We start from the raw sequence: 23,361 nt of genomic DNA, 5'->3' as shown, positions 1-23,361 counted from the left end.
TCTGCTGACTGGATCTGGTCTTACATTTCCAGCTTCCTAGCTATTACCTTGATACCTCCTTCACATGATGTCTACAGGATAAGACTGTCCTAAACTTCAGTGAGTTAATTTTCAAGTTATAAGTATATAACTGGAATGAGAATGAGGTCTGCAGATATTAGCACGCCTATAGCTTTGCCTGGAGGACCTTAAGTGTAATTTAATTTATAAGTATTCCTTGGAATGAAATGGGCATTAATGTTCTTGATTATTCAAGATAACAGATTAATGCAGTACACCTAGAGAACTACAGCTAAACAGATGTCTCCTAACAAGGACATAGACGTATGATTAGTATCCAAGTGCTCATATGTGTTCTGACCAGGGCATTACTTATATAAACCACAGAAGGCCACTACCTTGAGTCATTTAGCTATTACTTCAATCAGTCCCAGAACATATATAAAAAACCCAAAGGATTTTATTCAACTGTTTTGCAGAAAGTTACATCCCGATTTAGTGCTCTGACATGGGGTGTGTGTGTGTGTGTGTGTGTGGTGGTGGTGTGGTGTGCGTGTCAAACCAAATTCTTATCCAATTAAATCATATTTGTGAAAAGAAAGAAGTGTTAAAGGGACCCAAATTGACAAAAACAACTCAAAGGATGACAGTGACTAAAAAGAAAGATTAGCCCGAAAAGGGGGTGTAAGTTATATGTTGGTAAGTGGGTGAGATTCACAAGTTTGACTTGCATTTTGAAAAAGATAAAGGTTACTTGGCTATATTAGTTTAATGCTTTTCTGATTTGAGCTGGAGGAGTAAAAGCACCAAGCAGAAGCACTACAAACAGCTATGAACACAGTAATCCCAGGGAGCATTAATATAAATTCTATTAATAGGTCATAACCAATTCTATTAATAGCTCTGTGGTATCAAACTTCACTGTACTTCTTTCTGCAGTGCTACAAGCACTAGCCAATTTCTTTAAAGAAACTCACAGACAGATTTTATAAAGATTGAACTGTCAAAGGCAGAACAAGTCAGACCAGAATGCAAGCAAACAAATACAGGTGTGGGGGGAGATGAGAAAAAATTAATTTCAGCATGAAAGTATTTCTGATTAGCAACTTTGCCTAACCCACCCTTTCCTCAGATTCTTCAAATATTGCTTGACCCAAGGTAGGAACAGCTACAAGAGTCTGCTCAAAAGACTGTCATTTACTCTCTTGACACCTTGAAAGCAGGTGGTGTACCAAGTAGTTTTCCCCCATTATTTTAATATTTGGAGCTTCACAGAATCTTTCAATAGGAAATTTTAAGGGAAGTGCTTGCTAATCCCTCCTTTCTATACAAGAAAGGATTACAATAAGTTAATTTCAACCAAGTTTAACTAAACTTGCCTTCATTAAGTCAGTTATTAAACTTCAGCTTATGCAGCTCTATCCATGTCTGAATACCTATACCTAATACAGTTTAACACAACAAAATAGGAGGCCACAAAGCTTCAAGACTCATAACTCTCCCTTTCCACAAAGGCCTCTTCCCAAGTTCTCAGTTGTGCAAAACAACAATCGTCATCTATACAGGAAGTCAAACACTCCAACTGCCTTCTACACAAAACCCAGAGTCATAATGAACTATGCTCCAGGCTTCAAATAGGATTTATCATTCTGCATCTTCCTTTCCTGGCAGGTTAATCTTTGTTCCTGTGGTATTCTCGTTTGCTTTAGTGAGAAACAGAGCTCTTACCCAACAAAATAGTGGGCAAAAAGAAAAACCCAGAGCAGAAGGGGTTTAACCCCAGATTAGTTCAAGCAAGCCATTGAACTTTACTTTGCTAAAACTCTTGGAAATACACATAAGAAAAAAAAAGAAAATCAATAAATCAATCTTAATTTCTTAAGTTAATACTAAGACCTACTTATTCCCTCTTGTCTGCAAGAAAGATTAGTTGTTGTGGAGAAGATTATACAGTAGAACATACTAGTAGCATTTCAGACAAATAAAACAAGCTGTGAAATTGTAATCTAATTTGATTGCTTTTCCTTAGTTGTTTTAAAATATGCTCACAGAGACTTAAAAATCACTATCTAAACAACCTGAATAAACAAAGTATACTTTCATTGCACACAGTGGGGAAGTTATCCTCTGTAAGAGAGCTAAAATATTTCAACCAATCTCAAAGGTAGTAGAGCTGTCTAAATAGTAACATAGTAGTGAATCTGCTGGCTGACTTAAGGCACATAAATCATCTTTCATTGTCCAGCATGCCTTTTCTTGAAATTTCAGTCATCCCACTTGTATTTAACCAACATTTTACTGATGTTTTTCTAAAAGTTTAGGAAGAGTTGCAATTTAGTTGATAAAACATAAAACAAATCCCATTTTGCAACACTACTGACATCAGGCTATAGCCAAAAAAAACCCTCCCATGATCCCCAAGACAACCTGTCAACGCTACAGTTCTGGAGTACACAAAAGCAAGAATATTAAGTTAGCCATCTCTTAACGCTACAGTTTTTGCCAACTTCTGTTTCATTGGCAAGAAGCCAAGAATTCCCCACACCAATTACTACATTTTAGTATACACTGAATACTTAGTAATAATTTACAGACACAGAATAGAAAAGCAATCTCATACTGCATCCTAACAAACAATTTTAGTCTTTTTAACTTAAAATTAGCTACACCAGATAGCTCAGGCTCACTACCTATACCTGCTTCAAAATACATTTACTAATCTATCTAGCTTCTCCTCTGTTAAGTCAGCAGCCACAATCTGCTGTATTAAGACTAAAAAACATCAAGAGGGCATCACAACATTTATTTTTAAAACATAACACAAAAACCAGCAAGCACATTACAGTAATTTTCAGAAAACCAAAGTGATTTAACAGAACCAGTCTAATAATAGTCAGTTTAATAAAAAGATACAAGAAAGACAAGTGCATTAGAACACAGATTTTACAGTCACACAACAGGCAGTTTTGCTAAAAGCAGTAATTAATATGTGACTTCCAGCCAAGTTCCACACTAGTAGCGATGAGTGTGTACCAATCAGTGTTTTAAAGTGAAAATGGTACCAAGTCGCAAAAGCAAGTGCACAAAAGTTACAAGACAAACCAGAAAACATCTAAGAATTTTGATGATGAATTTATAGAAATAAAACAGCAATTGTAACTAGGCGGAGACTAGTTATTCATAGCAACTAATAAACACTGAGTCATTATCTTAGTCATTGTCCTGTTCAACATGTATTCTTTCCTCCATTTAGGACACAGCAGTTATTTTCAAAACAGACTAGGTAAAAAGCATGCTTCTTCAAAGTATACTTACCATGAAAGCTAAACTCTCCAGAATTAAGAACATTCAGAGAACATGCGGTTTCTCTACAAGAAGAAAAGAGTTCTCACCTGAGTGCATATGTATAGCCAGTGTTCTCTGGCAGACATTGGGGAGGAGTGTACATGTGTAGACGTGAAAAGTCCATGTTGAGTGTTTCAAATCATACTGTAAAAGGTGAAAATAAAGTAATGCAACGACTTAAAATTACATAAAGTCAATGTAGGAGCCCTTGCATTGTTCAGCCTGTGTTATGAAGTACTGAAATAAAAAAGGTACTGTTACCAGAAACATGGAGCTCTCAGTATGTCAGCAGTATTGCTGCTAGTGCTAGATATCCCTTATCATTACTGCATGAAGCTCAGTGTATTTCTGACCTCAACTTTCTTTACGATACTCTATTTTCAGCAATTTCCGAGTTCTCTGGAACATTACTGTGACACGAGCCAAGCTCTTACCACAACTACACTACAGCACTTCCACAGGAACTAAGGCTAGCACATCCAGAAACTAAGCATAATTTTTTTTTTTTTTTAAAAAAAGTCTTGCTTTCAGAGAATCTCTTTGCCATGAGTTTTGCTTTGAAAGCCCACTGAGCAAAGCCCAGGCTGTTCCGTGACCCAGCAAAGCATAACAGAGATTAAATTTGAGAAAGTTTTTATCATATAGTCCAATCACTCTAACTCTACAACCTCTGAATACTATCCATTACACAGTAAGGGAGTTTCCTCCATTTCACTTAGAGCTGTAATATTTGGTATTGGTTAATTTATTCCTGTAATAAAAACACTGACGCTAGCAGAAGAGCCAACTGCAAACTGAGTCGAATGGCTAGAATTAGGTACATTTTCCAGAGTGCCATGCGCTTCCAAAAAACCAAAACAGCCAAACTGAAACCACCCAACCAACACTTGTAAAAATTTCCATGGGGTCTTTGAAAGGTGTTACAGCTTTAGGAAGAAAATAAAACCTGATACTGTCATACCAAGAAACTTGCGGAGCTGCATGAGTGACTACTTGTGGTATTATGCACCATTTGAGTCCCAAGTTCAAAATACTTGCAGAAAACCTTGAAGTCTTCTCTATTTTACTAGCCACAAGAAAAGTTCTGCTTTTTTAGAAAAAAACCCTCTTTCATAGTAGCTTATTTGTGGTAGCCAAATCTTTATTTGTTTATCCTGGATGTCCATGGTTAGCAAATCAGAATCCTGGCTATTTTCAGATTATCCACGGCTCCTGTTTCAGCAGCAGTAAAAGGTATTCCACACAACTGTGATGACGTGCCTAAATTAAGGTAAAAATATCCCTAGCTACACTTCAATTCTTATAATCAAAACATCAAGTATCTCATTTTGGAGATGCACTTGGCTATGCTGAAATAAAGACTTTTCATTTGTACATAAGAAATAGAGACAAAAAGCAAAGTCACAGGTACAGGTAATAGCAGCTCAAAAAGAAATTTGTTACTACATGAAACATTAAAATATTCTTAGCCAGTCCACCTGTAGCCTCCAAATCCTGATGTCAATAAGATGGAAAGATATTTCCATTATTACTGAAGACAGTTTCCTTCTTGTTTCTAAAAATCAAAACTTACAGGCCTAAACATTGTAGTAGCTTTCTGAACGCAAGCACCTCTCATGCATTTGTGGGGTTAATGAAAAATAAGGTCTCATTCCTGTTATTTACACATTTTTTATATATATATTATAGAGAAAGCATTTCCATTAAGTGATCTTTCTCTAGACTTACTTCACTTATCCCAAAGCCATAATGCCTTCAGTGGCTTGTATATAGAATTTGTTGTTTAGAGGAAGCTTGAATCAGTAGTGCGGAAGTATTAGCAAAACGGTCTAATTCTCTTGCTACAATAAGCAGCAAATACTGTTAGAATACATAACAACCGCTGCCATATGTTTATAACAATTAAGAGCTCATTCTAGAACGTTGGAAGTGGGGACAGATTCCCCTGTAACAAAAATGGAAAGACGGCGAATTACAAAATGAAGGATTTTATAACCTGATATCTGTTTTGCTGTTTTTTAAAACAAGTGTTTTCTCAGATATATGCCTACTGAAATTCAAAACTATGATTAAGGTTGATCTGTTTAGATTTATCCATCCCAATAGAATTATTTTGAAACCACAAGCTAGGGAAAACTCTGTTGAGTTTCCACTGGAGCTGATCTTGACTGCTTAGCACACATCACCGTTGAAAACCTAGTTTTTAACTGGCAGCTCAGTAGCTGATATAATTCTTTTGACACCCAGCAGTATTTTCCTGCATGGAAAGCTAGGCTATGCGAGTCAGCTTGCAGCAGCTACCCGACTCCTCCCTGCCTCTGCTACCCATATGGGGAGAGCAACGGCAGACTTCGAAAAATAACACACTGGCTCAGTTTCTTTCCTGTTCTTTTTGCCTTCTCCACCACTTCTTCCTTTACTTGATTGCTGAAGTAATCAAGTGCTAGAATTTAGATTGTGTTTCTTATTGGATAAGGTTTGAAATATATCATTAAGTTAGTACTAGATAAAATATGTATTTGACAATGGCACCGCTAACCGAAAATACCTTGAAGGTATTTATGCGTAGGTCTATTAATAGCTGGCTTTCATAGCACCAAGATCTCCAGTAAAGATAACAGGTTTGCCATCTAAGCACAGCATAGTTAGAAACCACTCTTAGATTCAGGGGCTTGATTTACTTTGTCTTATGCTCTAAAGTTAATTAAGAGTCAAAGGGAAAAATCTTTACTCAATTTTTAAAAGCAGCAAAACAGGCTTAACTGACAAACAGAACTTGAAAATAATCTTCACAGATAACCACCACAACTTTAAAAAACATGTATTTAAAGTTTACTACAAAACTGCATATTTTTTTAAATCTGACTACTAGTTCAACAGCTATAGTTATGCATCTCTTCAAAAAAAGCCCCACAAAACAAGCAATCAACTGAATTTCTTTAGAAATATTCTACATACTCATTACAGCAGAAGCTTAAACTAGAGAACAGACCAGGGTGGGTGGAAGACAGTAACTGCCTCTAATCTGTTCACTCATATGTTAATGTTAAACATAACAGCACCCCACCTTTCATGTATTAATCCTTCTTGTTTATGAAGCTTCCATATAAAACTGGAAGCGAGACAGGCATATTAATAAAATATTTTTGAAATTGAAAGCCACAAAATTTCGCAGAGAACCTGAGAGATAGATGCACTACTTAGTTCCAGTTTAAAGATGACTGGGTACCCAGTAGATTTCTGATGCAGGTACCACAGATCTTCTGGACTCAGATTCATGTAGGGTTTTTAGTATCGGCTTTGTTGCAAGCATTATTGCGCCCAAACTTTAAGTAGCCTTTTTTCCTTCTTCAGAAGCCTGTAAACATCTGTCTTTCAGTACTAAGGGACGTATAGGGAAAGAATTAAGCATGTAGTTACATAAAAACACCCAAGTAACAAGAATACGTTTAGAAGACAACCTAAAGGCAAATTAAGGAGAAGCACACATTTTAGCAAGAATGCAAGTGGACACTAGATGTGCCTCGATTTACAAGCTAACTTCCACATTCCTGCAGAGGAGACAGCAAGATTATTTGCTTTTTGGGTGAAGCAGACAACAACAATCATCTCACCTACCATCTCTCCCTTGCAATTCAACTGAATCGGTGTTCCAATACATCAGCAGAGTAGGAGGGCCGGAGGAGACACCAATTCTGACTTATCAGAAGACAAGGAAGCACAGGGCCTCCTGTAATCAGTGCAGCAGAATTTACCTTTGCACAAAGCCCCTCGGCTGTCTCCAGAAAATGGGGGCTATGAAGCATCCCAGTGACGTGAGGCTGCACCACTACCTCTTAAGCCTGTTTATCTGAAAATCACTTCCAGAATCAGCCAGCCTCATTGAAACCCTAGCAGGGCTGGCAGCATGCTTCCTGGCTTTGCAGAAGGTGACAAGATGCTCTGATAGTGGCCTTTAAGCACAGAAGCATCACAGGGGCAGGCAACACCAAATACACACTGTATATACACTACAAGCACCTTGCAAGGACAGGGATGAACCCCCACATGTGTATTTTGGGGAATGTAAGTAGACTTTCACAAACATACTACCTTGACATTTCCTCACGAACCCTTTCTGACAAAGAAAGTGCTAAATGGCCATTTCACGAAATGGGACCCTTGCAGAGTAAAAGTATTCTGTCATAGAATAAGAAAATTTGCAAGACTGCATGTCTTATCCTTTATGTTACTAGGGGTAAAAAAATTTATACATGTAAAGTCTTAGCGAGATTACTGGTAGTACTACTTCAAGTAGAACCTATTCTATCCTTTCCTTTTAAAGCAAGCAAAGTTTAAGTCATTATGATTTAACATACCAACGCTGCAAGAAGCTAAGCGGACTTTTGGGCAAATTATTAATAACAATGAACCCAGGGTATGCAACCCTATCAGTTTCTGAGAGCAAGCCATTGCTTACTTGTAATTTCAATGTTTGTTTTCTACTACTATCCAGAATAACCTATAAAATTACTCTTTTTGGTAGAAAAGAAAGGCAAATTCCTAAGTAAATATACTCCATGAAGAATGTTTCCGCGTACCCAATTAACTACTAGTTTAAACAGGCTGAAGGGCAAAGAGCTCCAAGCTAAAATCAACATTTCATTAAAACACACGTTGTTAGAACATCAGTATTCCTTTAAAACAACAACAACCACCAACAGACAAAAACCACAAGACCAAACACACAAGAAAACCCCAAGCAATAACATTCCCCATTTCAAATCAGATGTTACCATCGAGCGTTAAGGCAAAGACCCCCCAAACACAGGCAAAGACCCCCCAAACAGAGGCGATAATCTGTGAGGCACTAACAAAACCGAAGGGTCTTCACAAAGCAGCAATACCGCACGCTGGCGCTCAGCACCCCTCCAGCCGCCCTGCAAGGGGCAGGCTCCAGCGCCCAGCCGTACCGCAGCCTGCCCGCGCACACGGCACCTGCGGCACCGCACGGCCACGGCCCCGGTACCGCGACAGCCGGGCGCGGCCCGGCCCGCGCCCGCACAGCGCCCGCCGCACCAGGCCGCTGCCCTCGGAGGCGCCGCGCCGCGGGCCCCGCCACCAGCCGCCGCGGGCCCGGGTAGTCCCGCAGCCTCCGGCCCGCGGGAGCGGCACGGGGGGCGGCCGGCGCCCAGCACCGCCGGGGGCGTCGCGATGGAGGCCCGGGCTCAGGCCGCGCTCCCCGGCGGGCAGGCCGTGCAGTGCCATGCCACACCGCGGGATCCCAAAATGGCTTCCCGGCCCCAACAAAGCCCGCAGGATCCGGGGGATCCGGCCCAACCTCCGGTGCCGCGCTGGGTTTGAATCCACCGGCCGCGCCGCCGCAGGCAGCCCCCGGGCGTTACCCGCGGAGAGGGGAGGGGGGGCTCTGCGGGACCACCGGCTCACCGGCAGCTCACAATGGGCGCTTGAATACACTACCGAAGGGTCGCCTTTACGATGAAGCTACCCCACCGCTACCTGCCTGACAACACGCCGCCAGCCCCGCGCCTGCCCCCTAACCGTCTCCTACCCCTCTTACAGCCCCCTACTGCCTCCGGCTCACCACTCCCCGCAGATTTCGGGGTACACCTATACACATACGTGCCAGATTTACCAATATATCAATGTCAAAGCCCTAGTAAGCTTGTTGACCAAAGCCTCCACACAGGGAAAAAGGAAAGGAAGTGAGGAAGGAGCCTGCGATTCACTTCCACAATATTATGAAAATCAGCAGACAGCAGTACACCCCCGTAGGTGGGAGCAGGAACTAGACATGAAGATTAACTTGGAGATTCAGCAGAAGCATTAGCTCGTAACAGTCAGTTGCAGAGCACTGAGAGAGAAAATTTTTACAAAACGAGCAAAGATTTCACTTCCTTTTTGCGCAAGGTTAAACTTAAAGCCAGATGGTGGGGCAGGGGGGTTGCCTTCAGAAAGGTGGAACCTGGAATTTGCTAGTTAAGATTTCCCCTTCCTATAAGATGTTATGAACAATTCCTCTTTATTAATAAACAAACAAACATAAAACAAGGCAAACTGAACACCTTTTCTATCCAGCAGGCGTAAAATCTACCCATACAGACAGAAGCAAGGTTCTGCCTCCAAACAGTTTCACATTTCTGACCCTCCTACCCCTGTGGTTAACTGAGGAGCAACTAAACACTGTTGTAACATCACGAACACCGCTCTATGGCTAAGCGCAACACCAAACGACGTATTTTGCAGTAAACCCACCAGCGGCTGCTCACTGAAGTGACCGATGCCAAACCCTCTGACAGTGAAAGCCGGCGGAACAACCCCTCCCCGCAGCAGTTCACTGCCACCGGCTGCCCTGAGGGGACAGCCCACGGGACAGCGAGGATGGGTTTGGCAGGACCCAGCACCAGCCCGCAACAGCCGTTCTAGGACGTTACCTTTGCGCCCGAGGGCAGCAGCTGCAGCGAGGGCAGGCACCACGGCACGCTTACGGGCTCTTCCCTGCTCAGGGCGGGAAGCCGCAGGCTGTACTCGCTTCTGGCAAGGAAAGGCTCCGAGCGCCAGGCCGGGGGGCAGCCGAGCGGGCAGGCAGCCGCGGCGGCGGTCTGTGGCTCTCCTCCCAGCTTCACAGCGCCGATCCCAGCAGCTTCGGGCCCTGAGGAGAGGTTCAGCGCTGAGCCCGCCGCCCCAGCCCGGTCCGCGACGCGCTGCCCCCAGGGCTCCGCCGCCCGACCCTGAGGAACGGCGGGGAAACGCGGCCCGAGCGCTGAGGGGCGGCGGAGACCCCCGGCGCGGCGGCGGGGAAGGGAACGCTGCCCCGAACAGGTGGCGGCGGGCGACGCGCAGGCGAGGCCGCGGCCGCCGCTGCTCGCGGCTGCAGTTACCTTGACACCGGTGCACTGGGGGAACGTTGGGCCCGTGCGGCGGCGGCGGCTGAGATTGCTCTGGCCCCGCCCACCGTGCCGAGGCCGCCGGGAGCCGCGCCCCGCCCCGCCCGGCGCTGCCCCGCCCTGCCGCGGGGCTGGGGCCTGCGGGGCGCCGCCCCCCGCTTCGCTGGCGACCCCGGGGACTGTCTTCCCGCCATGCCTGCGCCCCCCGCCGTGCCCTTCCCGCCGTGCCCGTCCCGGGCCGTCTCCCCCTTTCTCCCGCCGCCCTCCCCTCAGGCGCCGCGGGCGGGCCCGGCGGGTGGTGCGCCCCAGCCCCGCAGGGCTGAGGGGCCGCCGGCCCCTGTCAGCGGCGCCCTTGTGGCCTGGAGCTGGCTCCGGTGGCCGAGTATTTGGGGGACGTAGGCCCTCAGTCTGAAACCTGTGACTGGAGTCGCGTTTCGTTACACCTCCAGCCCCCCAGCCCAGAGGTTTCCTCATGGGCAGCGGGGACGGGGCAAATGGCGGTAAACAGAGGGTAGGGAATGTGTCACTTGGGAAAGGGTGATCAGGCCAAAAGTTGTGATTTCCCCATGCATGCTGGAGAAATGCCTCCACTTGCTGGGAAAAAGTGGGTAATACGTAATTATCAAATAAATAGACTCTTGTGTACTTGTTTGTGTTCAAAATGGGTAAAATCAGCCAATCCTTAAACGGAAAAAGCAGCAAAATAAAGACATTAACTTAAGACATTAGCTGACGTCTCTGTAGCACTGATTTTAGGCAATTACTGTTTAGGAGCTTGGCTCCAGCTCCGCGCAAGCCCCAAGATGCTGCAGCCAAAGCTGAGCTGACACCAGTCACACCTGGAAGCCCCCGCGGAGCCTGGCGAGACCTGCACCCCTCGCCCAGCTGTGCAGAAGGGTAAATCACCTCGCTTTTCTGACCACCCCTTCCCTTTTCTGTACTTACTCCACACCTGCCTTCTTGTCTTTAGAGCAGACAGTGTTTCAGGGCTTGAGATCGTCATGGCAAAATCACTTCTTAGTTTCAATCTCCCTGAATTTCTTTGGTGGTGTGCGGCCAGGCCCTCCTGGGGATGTTTCTCCCCCTGTTCCCCTGGAGCCTGGCCAGGGCTGGCTGCGCTCCGTGCGGCACGACAAGGCATGTCTCTCTCCCTGGGCACTGCTCCAGCTCCCCGGGCTGCTCTGAAGTGTCCTGAACAGTTGTTTTTCCATCAGGCCCAGGCCAAGAGGCTGGAGGAGGGTGGCTTAGATTCAGCCTTCCCTCCGCTCCTCAGCTACAAGGAGCAATAGAACCTTTGGCCTCTAGGATTTAAGGGAAACTTGGTTGGATGTCCCCGTTTTGTTAAAAGAAGCTGGTGCATATAGGGAGTTAATTTTTCCACGCTTCAGAAGAAAGCGCTCTCAGGCAAACAAAAGTTCAAAGTTTTTCAGCGCCCAACGAGCTCTGAACATAAAGCGGGCTCACCTAATTTTATTGGCTAAGCTGAAGTCTATAGAAAAACGTTCAGTAAGAATAAAAATTGATTTTATTAAAATTGTTTCCGTTTTAACACTGTAGAGGGCAGTTAGGAATTTAGGGGAAAAAAGCTTTCTTAACCAACACTGGACACAGGGAAACTGCAATACAAGGCCAAACCAACCCAAGGTCCACATTTCTCTAGTCCTACCTCTTCTTCCCTTTCCACCCCAGCATGTTTCCCACGTTATTGCTCCCTTCCCACTCCCATTGCCATAACAGTCTTGCACTCACACCGAGCAAACCTGTTCTGCTCTGCATTCTGGTCCTTGCTATCAAAAGGCACAGGTCCCCACAGCGAGTGAAGGTACAGACTGAATGTGACAGAAACCAGTATGGCAAGGTGTTTCTGACTGGTAATACTGGGTACTGGGCAGGGCATGCCACTGTGAAGGTTGGAAAGGGTGAAACGCTGCTCTTCCCATGGCTACAGAGGGCCAACATGCCATGGGTACATACATCACCGATGCAGGGGTGCCAGGAGGCACTGTGCAGGGCTGGGGGATTGCTGAGCACAGGCCAGTGACGGCACTGCGTTACCGTGATGGGTCCGTGAGGGGACCAGATCCCTGCTTCAGCATCTGGAGGTGGTGGGCTTGGGGAAGCACTGAAATGAGTCACAGGGAGCACAGCAGCAGCCTGGGGAGGGATGCTGGGGTTGGGGTGCTGTGGCAGCACGTGGCAGGGGTGTGCCAGGCAAGGGGGATGCTGTGGGTTTGTTCCTTGGTGTGAGGAAGTGCAGTAACCTTATGTCCAAGCGGAGATAATCATATATATGCATGACTATGAAAATTGTGTAAAATACCTGGAAAAATTATTTCTTGCTCATTAAAGAAAAAAGTTTCTTGCCATCTGCATCACACTTTATGGTTATGCTCATCAGGGCCCTTCCTCTACACCATCATTGCTGTCAGCCAAAGGCATCGGGTGCTCCATAGAGAACAATTAGGTTATCAGTTAAATGAGAGCTGTAAAGTACTTCAATTCCATTTTGCCACTAGATCCTGCCATCGTCCTGACTTACAGGGGATTTCAGACATTAACAAGAAAAGCCGATTACATACAAGGCAGGCTGACGGAGCAGCCGTTCTCCTCACAGCTCTCATCTGCTGCCTCGTCTCCGTTACTGCTGTTCGTGAGCTTCCTTGGGGGATTGATCTCAGTAAATGGACACAAGCCTGTTAACTGTTAATTTTTATTGATCCTTCAGCTGTCTAATAATGAAGATATGGGGTTTTTTTGCTTTATTTTTCTTTCTTTTTAAAATGTGGTCAGAGCTTCACATGAAAGGGCTGAGGCACGGAGCAGTCCATTACATATCCACCATGATCCACTCTTCTAGCCAAGAGTTGCTCACCTTCCCATGCGGTGATCACAACACGGATTCTTCAAATGAAACAGAAACTTGGCTCCTCTGAAAGCGGCGGCTGAATTCCACAGGCCAAGACGGTCCTGTATGTCTGGGGCAATGCTCGTGTGTTTGCATTGTGCAGACAAGGGACTTCCCCCAAGTGAGATAAACCCTACGCAATAACCCACCGGAACTCTAAATTAATATGCATATAGAGAACTGTAGCTATTATAGTTTAATAATTTAAATACAGTAAATAATAAATAAAACAGTTTAATAATGTAACTGTTATGGTTACATGATACTATAATACTATAGTATAGTAAAACTGTACTATACTACTATACTAGTTATTTCTGGTTATTTCCACTTACAACTAGACAGATATTATACTATAATAACTGAAGTTCTATATGGAGAGATGAGATTAGGCTTCAAGTTCTGATGGGTTATTACAGTTTATAATAACTTTCCGGTCATAACTAGCAGTTAGTCTCTGGGGAGCACACTGCGTACGCAAACAAAGTACATCAGTGCATCTTTACCGCGGGCTCAGATGCACTGCCAGAAACCTGCAGACAGGCGATCTGCAATCTGCCTAAAGCATTTCTGAGGAAATCTGGACTGCCTGTAAGGACCTGCATGGACAAGAAGTGGATGAATCTGGGAACATACTTAACCTCCCATCTCTCCTAGAAATGCTCTCTGATGTAGACTTTCAAAGTCTAGGCGCCTCGTTTGACAGTACCCTCTCAATGTCTAATTAATAGATTCTATTTAAGGTAGTCAACAAATTCTATATTCAGTTAGATATTCACTTACCAAAACCTTTCTTTTGCTGAGAATCCAAGTCCCCGGATCCTCCACAACAGGTCTTGTAGCTGACAAGGACGAAGACAGAAGCACATCTGTTTGTCACAGGAAGGGCAGGGCTAAAGCCTGCTTATCTAAAGAGTCTGAAATTTTGAGATAACTGCGTGGCCCCAAAAAAAATTGCCCCTGCTTTAAAAAGTTATGTAATGAATATGATCTTAGTAACATCAGGCAATGAATGCAAATAAAATCTAGTACATGTAATAGCTGAGCTAGCAAAAAAGAAAAAAAATTGTACATTTCAGTCATGTTCCTACTGATGCAGTTGATGGTTGAAGCTGAGAAAGTTGAGCCTCAAAGAACATAAATTTAAAATGCAGGCTCAAATACCATCCACAGAAGACTCAGTTATAGTACTTCCTCATAACTGGATTGGAGAAATTTGGGTTATATGAATTGAACTATGGTAAACTATAAGCAGGGTCAGCGCATTGTTGAATTCCTGTTGAGAACGCTTTCTAATAAAAGGACGTAGTGGCACATAATCTAGTTTGTCATGCATGTGTGAACAAGATCAGCTTGCTCTTTAACACGTCTCTAGAAGGACTATTAGAATATTCAATTCAAAAAGCTCTCCTGGCTCTCAAGAAAAAAGCTGGTTTGTTGGACGATGCGGAGATTTCTCTTTGGGAGGCATCCCACAGCAGACTGCTCTGAAAGATAACAAAATTGCTCAACCTATGCAGAAAAAAAATTTCCCAGCCTGCTGGAGATATCAAGCTTGATGAATACTTCAGCTCTTACTACTTCTGTACCAGGTTTAGAACATTTTGAAATACTTTCACTAGATTTCACTTCCCCTAAGAAGGTTCTTTCCTCTAATCCTACATTTGAAGTTGGGTTTTCAAATATCTCTTCTTTTGATCAGAAGAATAATTAAAAGCACCTGTACAACATTTGTAATGCAGCTATCACGAGGCCACAATTAGTGGTAAAGTAAAAGAATCTAAATTTTGTCAACATAGGAAGCAAATAAAATTGTGCCTGTAGTAACGTTAAGTAGGATTTATTTGGTGGACTTTCAAGGGAACTTTACAATAAGGACTGGTTCTTAGCGCTGAAGCAAAACTTTAGGTTGCGTTGGAAGAACCTGCTGCTTTGCAACACTTTGAAACAATTCTTTTTGAGAACAGACTTGTTGAAACCAACAGTTGAATGAAAACTCTATGGGGTCAACTAGGATGGTTATGTAGTCTGTTTCCAGTCTAATTAAATTGGCTTTTTATTAATCAATTAGACTAAGGAAACGATGTCATGGAATCACAGAACAGTTGAAGCTGGAAGAAGCCTCTCTAGATCATGCAGTCCAAATCCCTGCCCAAGCACAGTCAGGTAGAACAGGTTTCCCAGGGCTGTGGTAAGTCAAGTTTTGACTATCTCCAAGGCTGGAGACTCCACCACCTCTCCACTCCATTTACTGTCTTCTAGGGATTTTTATTTTATACACATTTCCCCTTTAAGAATTTCAGCAGACCCTCCAGGTATAGTGAATTAAATAGTTTTTAGTAAACTAAAAGGCTGATCAATACAGGAACGGTTCTAATTTTGGCTTTTCATGAAAAGAAAGTCAACTTTAAGACAGTACATATGATCTAAAATGAGTATCCTGTTCTACAGGAATGCAAAATAGCTTTTGGATCCATAAGAAACTACTCAATTATTCTGCATCGTTAGTATTATTGTCCCTTTTTGGCTGAATTTTCAAAGCAAGCTAACATATTGTGTAGAAGTAGCCATGAGTTTGCATGACTTTGCTTTTAAGCTCGGAGTAAGTCTTGTCTGGCTAATCTCTCTCAAATGTTTCTTTGAGAATGCAAGTAGATATTGCTGCAAAGAGATCATGGTTGGGTTAACAATTATGTCACAAATCTGAAAAGGTGAAGTTAACTCAGAAGGATAACAAACACGAGGACTTCCTACAGCAAAGGAGTATTACCAAACCCTACTGAGCCTATTTTTCTGGTTTTAGACTTGATATAAAGCCAAAGCCGAAGAACACTTTTTGTCTGTTATACAGAGAATAAAAAAAAAAAAAATAAAAATCAGGATCCTGATTTTCCATGATCTGTGTGTACAATAAATAGCACACTACCCCACAATGATGTAGACAAGAATCTAGCAGCTCGCTTTATTACACAGCTGAGAATAAGACAACACTAAAACCACAAGTCTTCTACAAAATAAATCAAGCTTTAACCTAATGTTGCAGAATTTCATTTCAAATATGCAAACATTTCTTGCTTTCCAAGGCACAATGGCGTACATATAAAAACTGCAGATGCGGTATATTTAATACAAAAATATAAATACTGTTAATCTAAATGACAAAACATATTTCCTCCCATGTGTAAACCTTAATTTAAAAAAGTCTTTTATTCTTAGTCATCAAATGTAATGCAGTGACAATAAAAACTATTCCTTTAGTAACACCGACTCAGAATACGCTCCTTACTGTACCAGCATAATGAGTACTTGAAACATTATAAAATTTTTGCTGCATTATGCAAGAGGAGTTTGGCTGGGGTTTTGTCCTGATAAAACTGATCCTCACAGACCGACTCCACAAAGTCTGATTTCATCCACAGTTTGAAATGTTCCTTGAAAGACTGAGTCCTCAGTGAATTACATTAGTAACTTTGACATTAGACTATTACATTTGTTAAATAATCTTTCTCAATTGCAGTGTCAAATTCCTGAAAAACACTCCTCCTTTAAACCTTGTATCTGAAAAACTTCCAATGCAAAGTGAATTAAGACAGTTTTATTGCTAGCAAATACAAACAACAGTTCAAACAGCAAAGAACGTAGAATTGTGCCAATTTGACTTTAAATGAGCTAATAGGGAACTGACAAAGAAAACCCAATAAATTTATTACTCAGCTTTTCTTAAGCAAATGAAAAGATGAAAGTAATCCAGATAATACAGATTTCACATACAGTTCACTAAAAAATTTCAGTACTGATTCATAAAGCTGATTCTTTGGCTGACTGAATGTGATGTAGCAGTTTATTACAATACACTGGTGTTTGATGCTTACGTACAGCCCCTTCAATTTCTCTCACGAGCAGTTCTGGATATAAAACACTTCCTTCTTTTAAAACTTCTGTAAAACAAAATTAATGTTTTTTAAATCATTAGCCACTCTGCATTTCACTATTTATGTTCCCTCAAACTAACCAAAACCTAACCTGGAAGTTGTTCTACATGTTGTGCAGTCATGACAACCCGATACCTCCCTCATTTGCTGAGGTCTGTACTGTGACATTTACATGCTTGAACACAGACTGATACATTCATAAATCCCAAAGCACACTAGGATACAGTTACATCCTGCAGTGGTTAGTGTCTATGCTCCATAACCTGTTCACCATCTATAAAGTCTTGTGATGCATCAGATTCACGGATATTCCCCTTCTGGTGAAAGCCAGATAAAACATCATACGCTGCGCACAGGCAGAAGGTCTGAGCTCACACCCACTGAAACCCAAAGGAAAGCTCCTAGCCTGCCAGGATTAGTCTCTACTTGCACGTGCTACTTTCACATAACACTTGAAACATGATTTAAAAAGCATTGTTAAAAATACGTACAACTGAAAGTCTTACCTAGGACTGCATTTTGGGTGTTTTGATCTGGGTCATCGAGATGTATCAACAGTTCTTGGTACAGAAACTCAATATGACTTTCCATTGCAGATTTCACATCACTGTCCTTTAAGCATTTAAACCAATTAGTTAAGGTGTGAGCAGCTGCCAGTCGTACATCACACGAAGCATCATCCAGACGCTTTAGAACTTCTGAAAAAGGAGCATATAAATAACCAAACAGCACTGTGAGAACAGCAACGTTATCTTTTGCATTTGAAAAAACAAATGTATTTTTGTCATTGTTGAAATGATTGTTGAATTTATGATGTATTTCTGTCATTGGAACATTGTGAATACATGGCATACATCGTTCCTAAAAAGCACGCCCTGCGTTGTTATTGGATTGTTATGTTGTCAAAAACATTAAAAGAAATGTACAAAATCATTTAGATTAGTTGAACAATCTCTAGTACTTTCTAACATGATACTATGAATGTCTGTTAATGCATTACTGAGGTACATAGCTTAAATATTTCTATGCTCTATAAAGCACAGTATTTCTATCAAGTATTACTGCATTGCAGACTATTTGAATATGCAAGATGCAAAGATATACTTTGACAACTGTCGGATCGTGTATTTCTCCAAAATAAAAATGTTTGTTGTTAGACTTCGACTGTGCCATGGAAGAAAAAGTATCAGCCATTAAGATGCTGAGTTGGGGAAAGTCTGGTTTATTTGTGTGTATCTCTGAGAACGTAAATCCTGTCGCATAGCAGAGACTGTACTGCTCCTGATTCATTGTTTAGCATTTAAACATCACCCTAAGAAGCATTACAGATAATAGCTCTATTTGACATTACAGCGCTCTAGGTTAGGGTTTTTTTCTCTCCCTGGTCCCACCCCCCCCCCCCCCCCCCTTTTTTTTTTTAAATAAAGAGCCCAACCCACTGCCTATTCAGGCCTATTTATGGTACAATGAAATGGCTTGCTCTTGGCCCTCAAACACAGCAAGGAGAACAATGTGACTGCCATTTATATAATGCATTACTGTTCTGCTTTCACTATAGTTAGAACATTATTTCATATAGTCTAAACTAGGAAGCAATGCAGATAAACTACTGGCAAGCCTTGCAAAGTCCGTAATATTGAGTGAAGTTCCATCTAGTGGTCTAATGCATAATAACGCTGGGAATGCTGCTCAGTTCTGCTCAACTGGGAGCGAGGGCATTCCCAAAGGATGTTAACTGGTCTGTGACACACCACCTCCGTGCAATGAAATACTGCAGCTAAAAAGCTGCTACAGAAAGGCCTTGCAAGAGGCAAGCGCTGTTGGAGTCACACCCAGCAATGCCTGCTGAAGCGTTTAACACCTTGATTTTCTAAGATGTGTATGTGTACTTTATACGCTTAAACTGATAATGAGACTGCTTAAAGACCATGCTTAGTCTCTGCAGGATTAAGACATTAAACTGCCTCTCATATACAAAGATGCTGCTAATAGTACGATTTTGTGCAGTGCTTTTTTTATTTCCTTAATATCTATAAGATTACCCTGGGGAAGAACTACCCAGATAGTTAAAATACTAGATAAGAGAACATAGAAATAGCATTAGAATATTAGAGTATGGGAGTAAAATAAGAACAGCTGCAAAACTGAGTCTAAATAAAATTGCCCCTGTTCGCATCTCAGACTGCTCAAAGGCTTTTTGCTCTTTATGTGGCATAAAAGCCAGGCGCCAGTGACATACAGCAGGTTTTGCTACTACCCAGTCCCTTAGTGCTTTCACTGCTACCAGCTGCAGTGATTCCGTAGGTGAGGTGGGCAACTTCCAAAGTGACTCCTAAAGCTCTATAGTGAATCCGCCCACTGCTCCAGCATGAAGCTTTTCATGCTTAAAAGCTAAGGTAACTATGATACTTCAGATAAAACCAACGGTAATTCTTCAACACTGAGATCTTTATTTAAGAGTAAAACAATTAAACTTTTACACTTACCTGTGTAAACGCTGGTAAATTTATCTTCATCAAACTGCCTCCCACAGACTTTTAAAAATACACCAACAATACGTAAAGCCATCAGTCGAGTAATTTTAGAGTCTTCATCCATGGCAGCAATAACCTGGGGCATTAGGCCGTCTTTGACTTTTAAGATCTACAATTAACAGGAAAAAACACAGAACAACAGCTTTTCAGTCACTCTAAACCAATATGCTTACTGGTTACAGAAGCTACCATTAAGTCTGACCAATAATGGCTGGCTTAGTTTAAAAAGAAAAAGGTAACCATGAAAGTTAACCTGAAAATCTTGGAAAATAAAACAGCTCTATTTTTGCCTCTAAGCACATTTGGGCAATGAAAATCCACCAGTCGATCATCCAGTTCATGAATGCTCGGTATATATGCAGATTAGTTTTACGTAACTTGTAAAAGCTTTACACTTGCTTGCCTTTTTATTTTAAAAAAACCTGTAGGCAAAACTTTAAATACTTTGGAGATTAAAGTTATGCACACGTACCGGTAGGTGGTGCTCTTATTCTAAAAGGAACCTTTTCAGTAAAGACTGTTGTGATACTGTGTTTAGTGAATTTTGTGATTTGCTGTTAGTATGTACATTTTGTATACATTAATGCAAAACAGGCGTTAAGGCACTGATTCATAAAAAATGTTTAACTAGAACAGTAGCGTGATATAAATGTTTTCATATATGTGAACTCAGCCAGTTACACGTGTTCAAGCACTTTGTTCAATTACAGTTTGTTATGAACACAGACTATGAACATTTAGTAACTTTTAAATTAAATTTATTTTTTTTAAATGCCTTTAATGCATTTCCAGTGCATCACTTCCAAATGCTTTTTTGTTAGCAAAGCAGCTTCAAAAAACCCCTCAGATTCAATTAATCCTTAATCACTATGGTGAGTAACATTTCTTCAAGTGTACTCCTTGTTAGCTCTCTACTTCAGCTTCTTCAGATACCTTTCAAGACCCATCTCAAGTTCTCCTGCTCTTTCCAGGAATATTTTTGATTTTTTTTTTTTCCCTAAATGGACCTGTGGGCCCCAAGGCAACCAGGTAACTTGTCTTTGCCCCACTACACAGAAACACGTCCTGCCTAGCTCCAGTGCCGCTGCACAGGTGCTGGTTAGGGGTCCAGTCACGTCAAGTACCCAAGTTGTTGTGCTAATAGTGGTTAATAGTTTGTGCTACATGAGTAATAATTACACTACAACAAGATCTACAAATGTTGACGATGGCGAGTTCTACAGCTTTACCATACTGCCAGCCTCAGGTGTCTTATCAGAATATCATTGTCCCTCTACTACTGATCATTTCTATTATTAATACTCAATTACAATTAATTAATTTTATTATGAAAACTAGATGTCCCTCTGGAAATATTACCTACAATAAAGATTCATTCTTTTTTTCCCCCCTTGTATTTGTTTTATCTTCTTGCCTAAGATTTCAAAGTACGTTTGATGAGAAAGAGAGAATTTACCTCTTCTGGTGAAAGCATTTCACAGTGGATAAGAGCCCAAAGGCATGATACAGCTGTAGTGCGGATGGCAGCTGCTGTTCTTCCAGCATGCCACTGCAGATTAGGAGCCAGTATGTCTTTTATCACAGTCTCAAGGTAGCTAGGGAACAGCCTGAAGCCAAAAATAAGAAAGCAAAATAAAGGTTCATGAGAAAGTGATAAAGAGAGTGACAGGAGGTAAAAAAGAATTTTCCATCATACAAACATAGGCAGAAAAGGAAAAAAAGAAGACTCTGTAAAAAAATAAATAAATTCTTATAAGCCAATGTGATTGCAGTGTATATGATAAGCTTTTCATAACTTAATTTTTGTAGATAATATTTAACGAATACCTAACATTCATGGAAAGGGGAGGCTAGACTTTCTCCCACTTCAGACGATGCCCATGACTCACTGTGTTATCTTGGTAAACTACTTACCTTCTCTCTGTCTCATTTTCCCCGTCTGTGGAGTGGAGATAACACCCCATATGAATGCTGTGAGGATTCATTAATATTTGTAAGGCCCTTTGAGACTGTCCAGTGAAAAGTATTTATAATGTGAGAAGTATGAATGCTATTGATGAGACCTGAACTACTGATACTGCAGGGAGTCTACACAGCTTTCCCTTGGCTCAGAAACTTATCTCTCTCAAGGATGAGAGGTCTGTAGGATTTTCCAAGGTGCCAGTCCCAATACTAGTTTGTTTTCATTACAAACACAAATCTGTGATACTTTTCCTGATGCTTCCTCCTCCCCCTCTACTGAATGGGCTATTATAATGCTAAAAGTTCCTATAGAGTCGGCAATTGCAATAGGGAGTATTCCCTCACACCTATTTAATTCCAGCTCAATCAAAGATATAGATCTTACACACAAGTTAAAAAAAGATTTTGCTGCATCAGAGACATTTGTGCCTGGCTGTGACCAGATAACTAAGGCTTAGGTTATTCACTGTGTCTCTCTGCCTTAAAAAGCAGCTGGCAGCATCCAAAACAGATTGAGAAATAACAGGCCGAATCTACGTGCCACTCTACTCAAACTTCCCACAGACCTGGACTGCAGCCACCTGAGTGCAAAACAGCAAATCACCACCCTGGTGCTTGGCAGAAAGGGAAGAAGCTATTGCCGATTTTTTTTTAGGAGTCCTACATTTCCAGGATGAATAAGTGGCTCCTACAGAGATGTGCCAAGCCACAGGAAGACCACAATGGGTAGATGTTAACAATTACCACTATGTTTAAAAAAATCCTCCCAACAGCTTTATTTTAAAAACAAAATAATCCAGCATTAAAAAAATTCCATAATAATATTGTAACAATGTAAAAAGAAATTTAATTGTTATCTACTTCTTTCCTGTAACTACCCTTTATCCACTGCAGTTAGACCGTGTCATCCTGGTATAATCTGACTGAAGTATGACCAGCTAGCCTGCCAAGCCTTAACTATTTAATGCACACAGACAAAACTGAAAATCTCCATCTTCAGCATGATGGAAATAGATACACCTGGCTGCTGCTTAGCCCCTTGCAGGAGGGGGCCTGGGAAGCAGGACCACAAGTAACAATCAGCTGAAAGGAATGTGCTTGAGCTTGTGGGTCACAAGCCCTGGTGATAAGGGACATGAGAAATTACTGAAGGGTATAGAAACAGGGACTAAGTATCAAGTTGAGACTATGCAAGGAATAAGGCGGTGGGTTTGTCAGCTTGCTCAAGGACATGGTGCAAGAACTGCAGACATTGTTGTCTTTAACTATTGCTGAATTGCTAATAGCTAGCGTGAGATCCTCGCGCGAGTTGCCACACAGTCATAGAATAAGCAAGTTTTTGGACCAATCAGAATAAGATGTAACAATTGCTTGTGCATATATAATCACGATATTAGGCTAATTAAAGTGACATTTGCTTGCATCAAGCTGCGTCCCGTCTCTCAATCGCGGCAGCCCCTGGCTAAGGGAGCACTGTGTCCGAGCGTCAGGGATCCCCTCCTGCTTCCTGCCCAGCAGGTGGCACTTCAGACTCAGTAATAAACAAGAAATCTGATGTCCCATTAGACACACTTTAATTCATCAAAAACCTTTAGATTTGTTATTTTAAACAAATTTTTGAGAATTAATAATTTTCCATTAAAAAATTCTTAACTAATGATCACCATCGTTCCAAATTTCCTTAGCTCCAAAGCTAAGAAAAGTTTTGTGCTCTCTGTGCTACTGTGCAGTCTGATCAGTAGCTGCTTCTGTTTTTAATAAAGCCTTCTGTTAAGCTGCAAAGAAAAACCAATCTG

At 41.9% G+C, this 23,361-nt stretch overlaps 2 protein-coding genes across 16 annotated transcripts in view; both read right to left on the bottom strand.

The window, feature by feature from the left end:
- The window catches only part of SUN1 (Sad1 and UNC84 domain containing 1), a 33,374-nt gene extending 19,346 nt beyond the window's left edge, over positions 1-14,028 (bottom strand). For 4 of the 14 annotated variants that reach the window (XM_040589641.1, XM_040589650.1, XM_040589651.1 and 1 more), the window contains exon 1: positions 13,921-14,027. In XM_040589641.1, the coding sequence (XP_040445575.1) occupies positions 13,921-14,006 (86 nt within the window). In that variant the 5' untranslated portion in view covers positions 14,007-14,027. Of the gene's footprint in view, positions 1-3,392; positions 3,490-8,967; positions 9,411-9,779; positions 9,998-10,226; positions 10,288-13,920 lie in introns of those variants that run through there. The other 10 variants (XM_040589649.1, XM_040589648.1, XM_040589654.1 and 7 more) reach the window with 8 other exon arrangements.
- A 2,047-nt stretch (positions 14,029-16,075) lies between these two features.
- Positions 16,076-23,361, bottom strand: part of DNAAF5 (dynein axonemal assembly factor 5) — a 31,226-nt gene continuing 23,940 nt past the window's right edge. For both annotated transcript variants that reach the window (XM_040591926.1, XM_040591927.1), the window contains exons 10-13: positions 21,060-21,210; positions 19,556-19,712; positions 17,576-17,767; positions 16,076-17,075 (exon numbers count right to left, since the gene is read on the bottom strand). In XM_040591926.1, the coding sequence (XP_040447860.1) occupies positions 16,936-17,075; positions 17,576-17,767; positions 19,556-19,712; positions 21,060-21,210 (640 nt within the window). In that variant the 3' untranslated portion in view covers positions 16,076-16,935. The remainder of the gene's footprint in view (positions 17,076-17,575; positions 17,768-19,555; positions 19,713-21,059; positions 21,211-23,361) is intronic.

This window comes from Falco naumanni, chromosome 4 (genome assembly GCF_017639655.2).
Source record: "Falco naumanni isolate bFalNau1 chromosome 4, bFalNau1.pat, whole genome shotgun sequence".
NCBI classification, from domain to species: domain Eukaryota; kingdom Metazoa; phylum Chordata; class Aves; order Falconiformes; family Falconidae; genus Falco; species Falco naumanni.
Note: the sequence above shows the minus strand (reverse complement) of the source record. Positions and strands in the feature narration are given on the sequence as shown.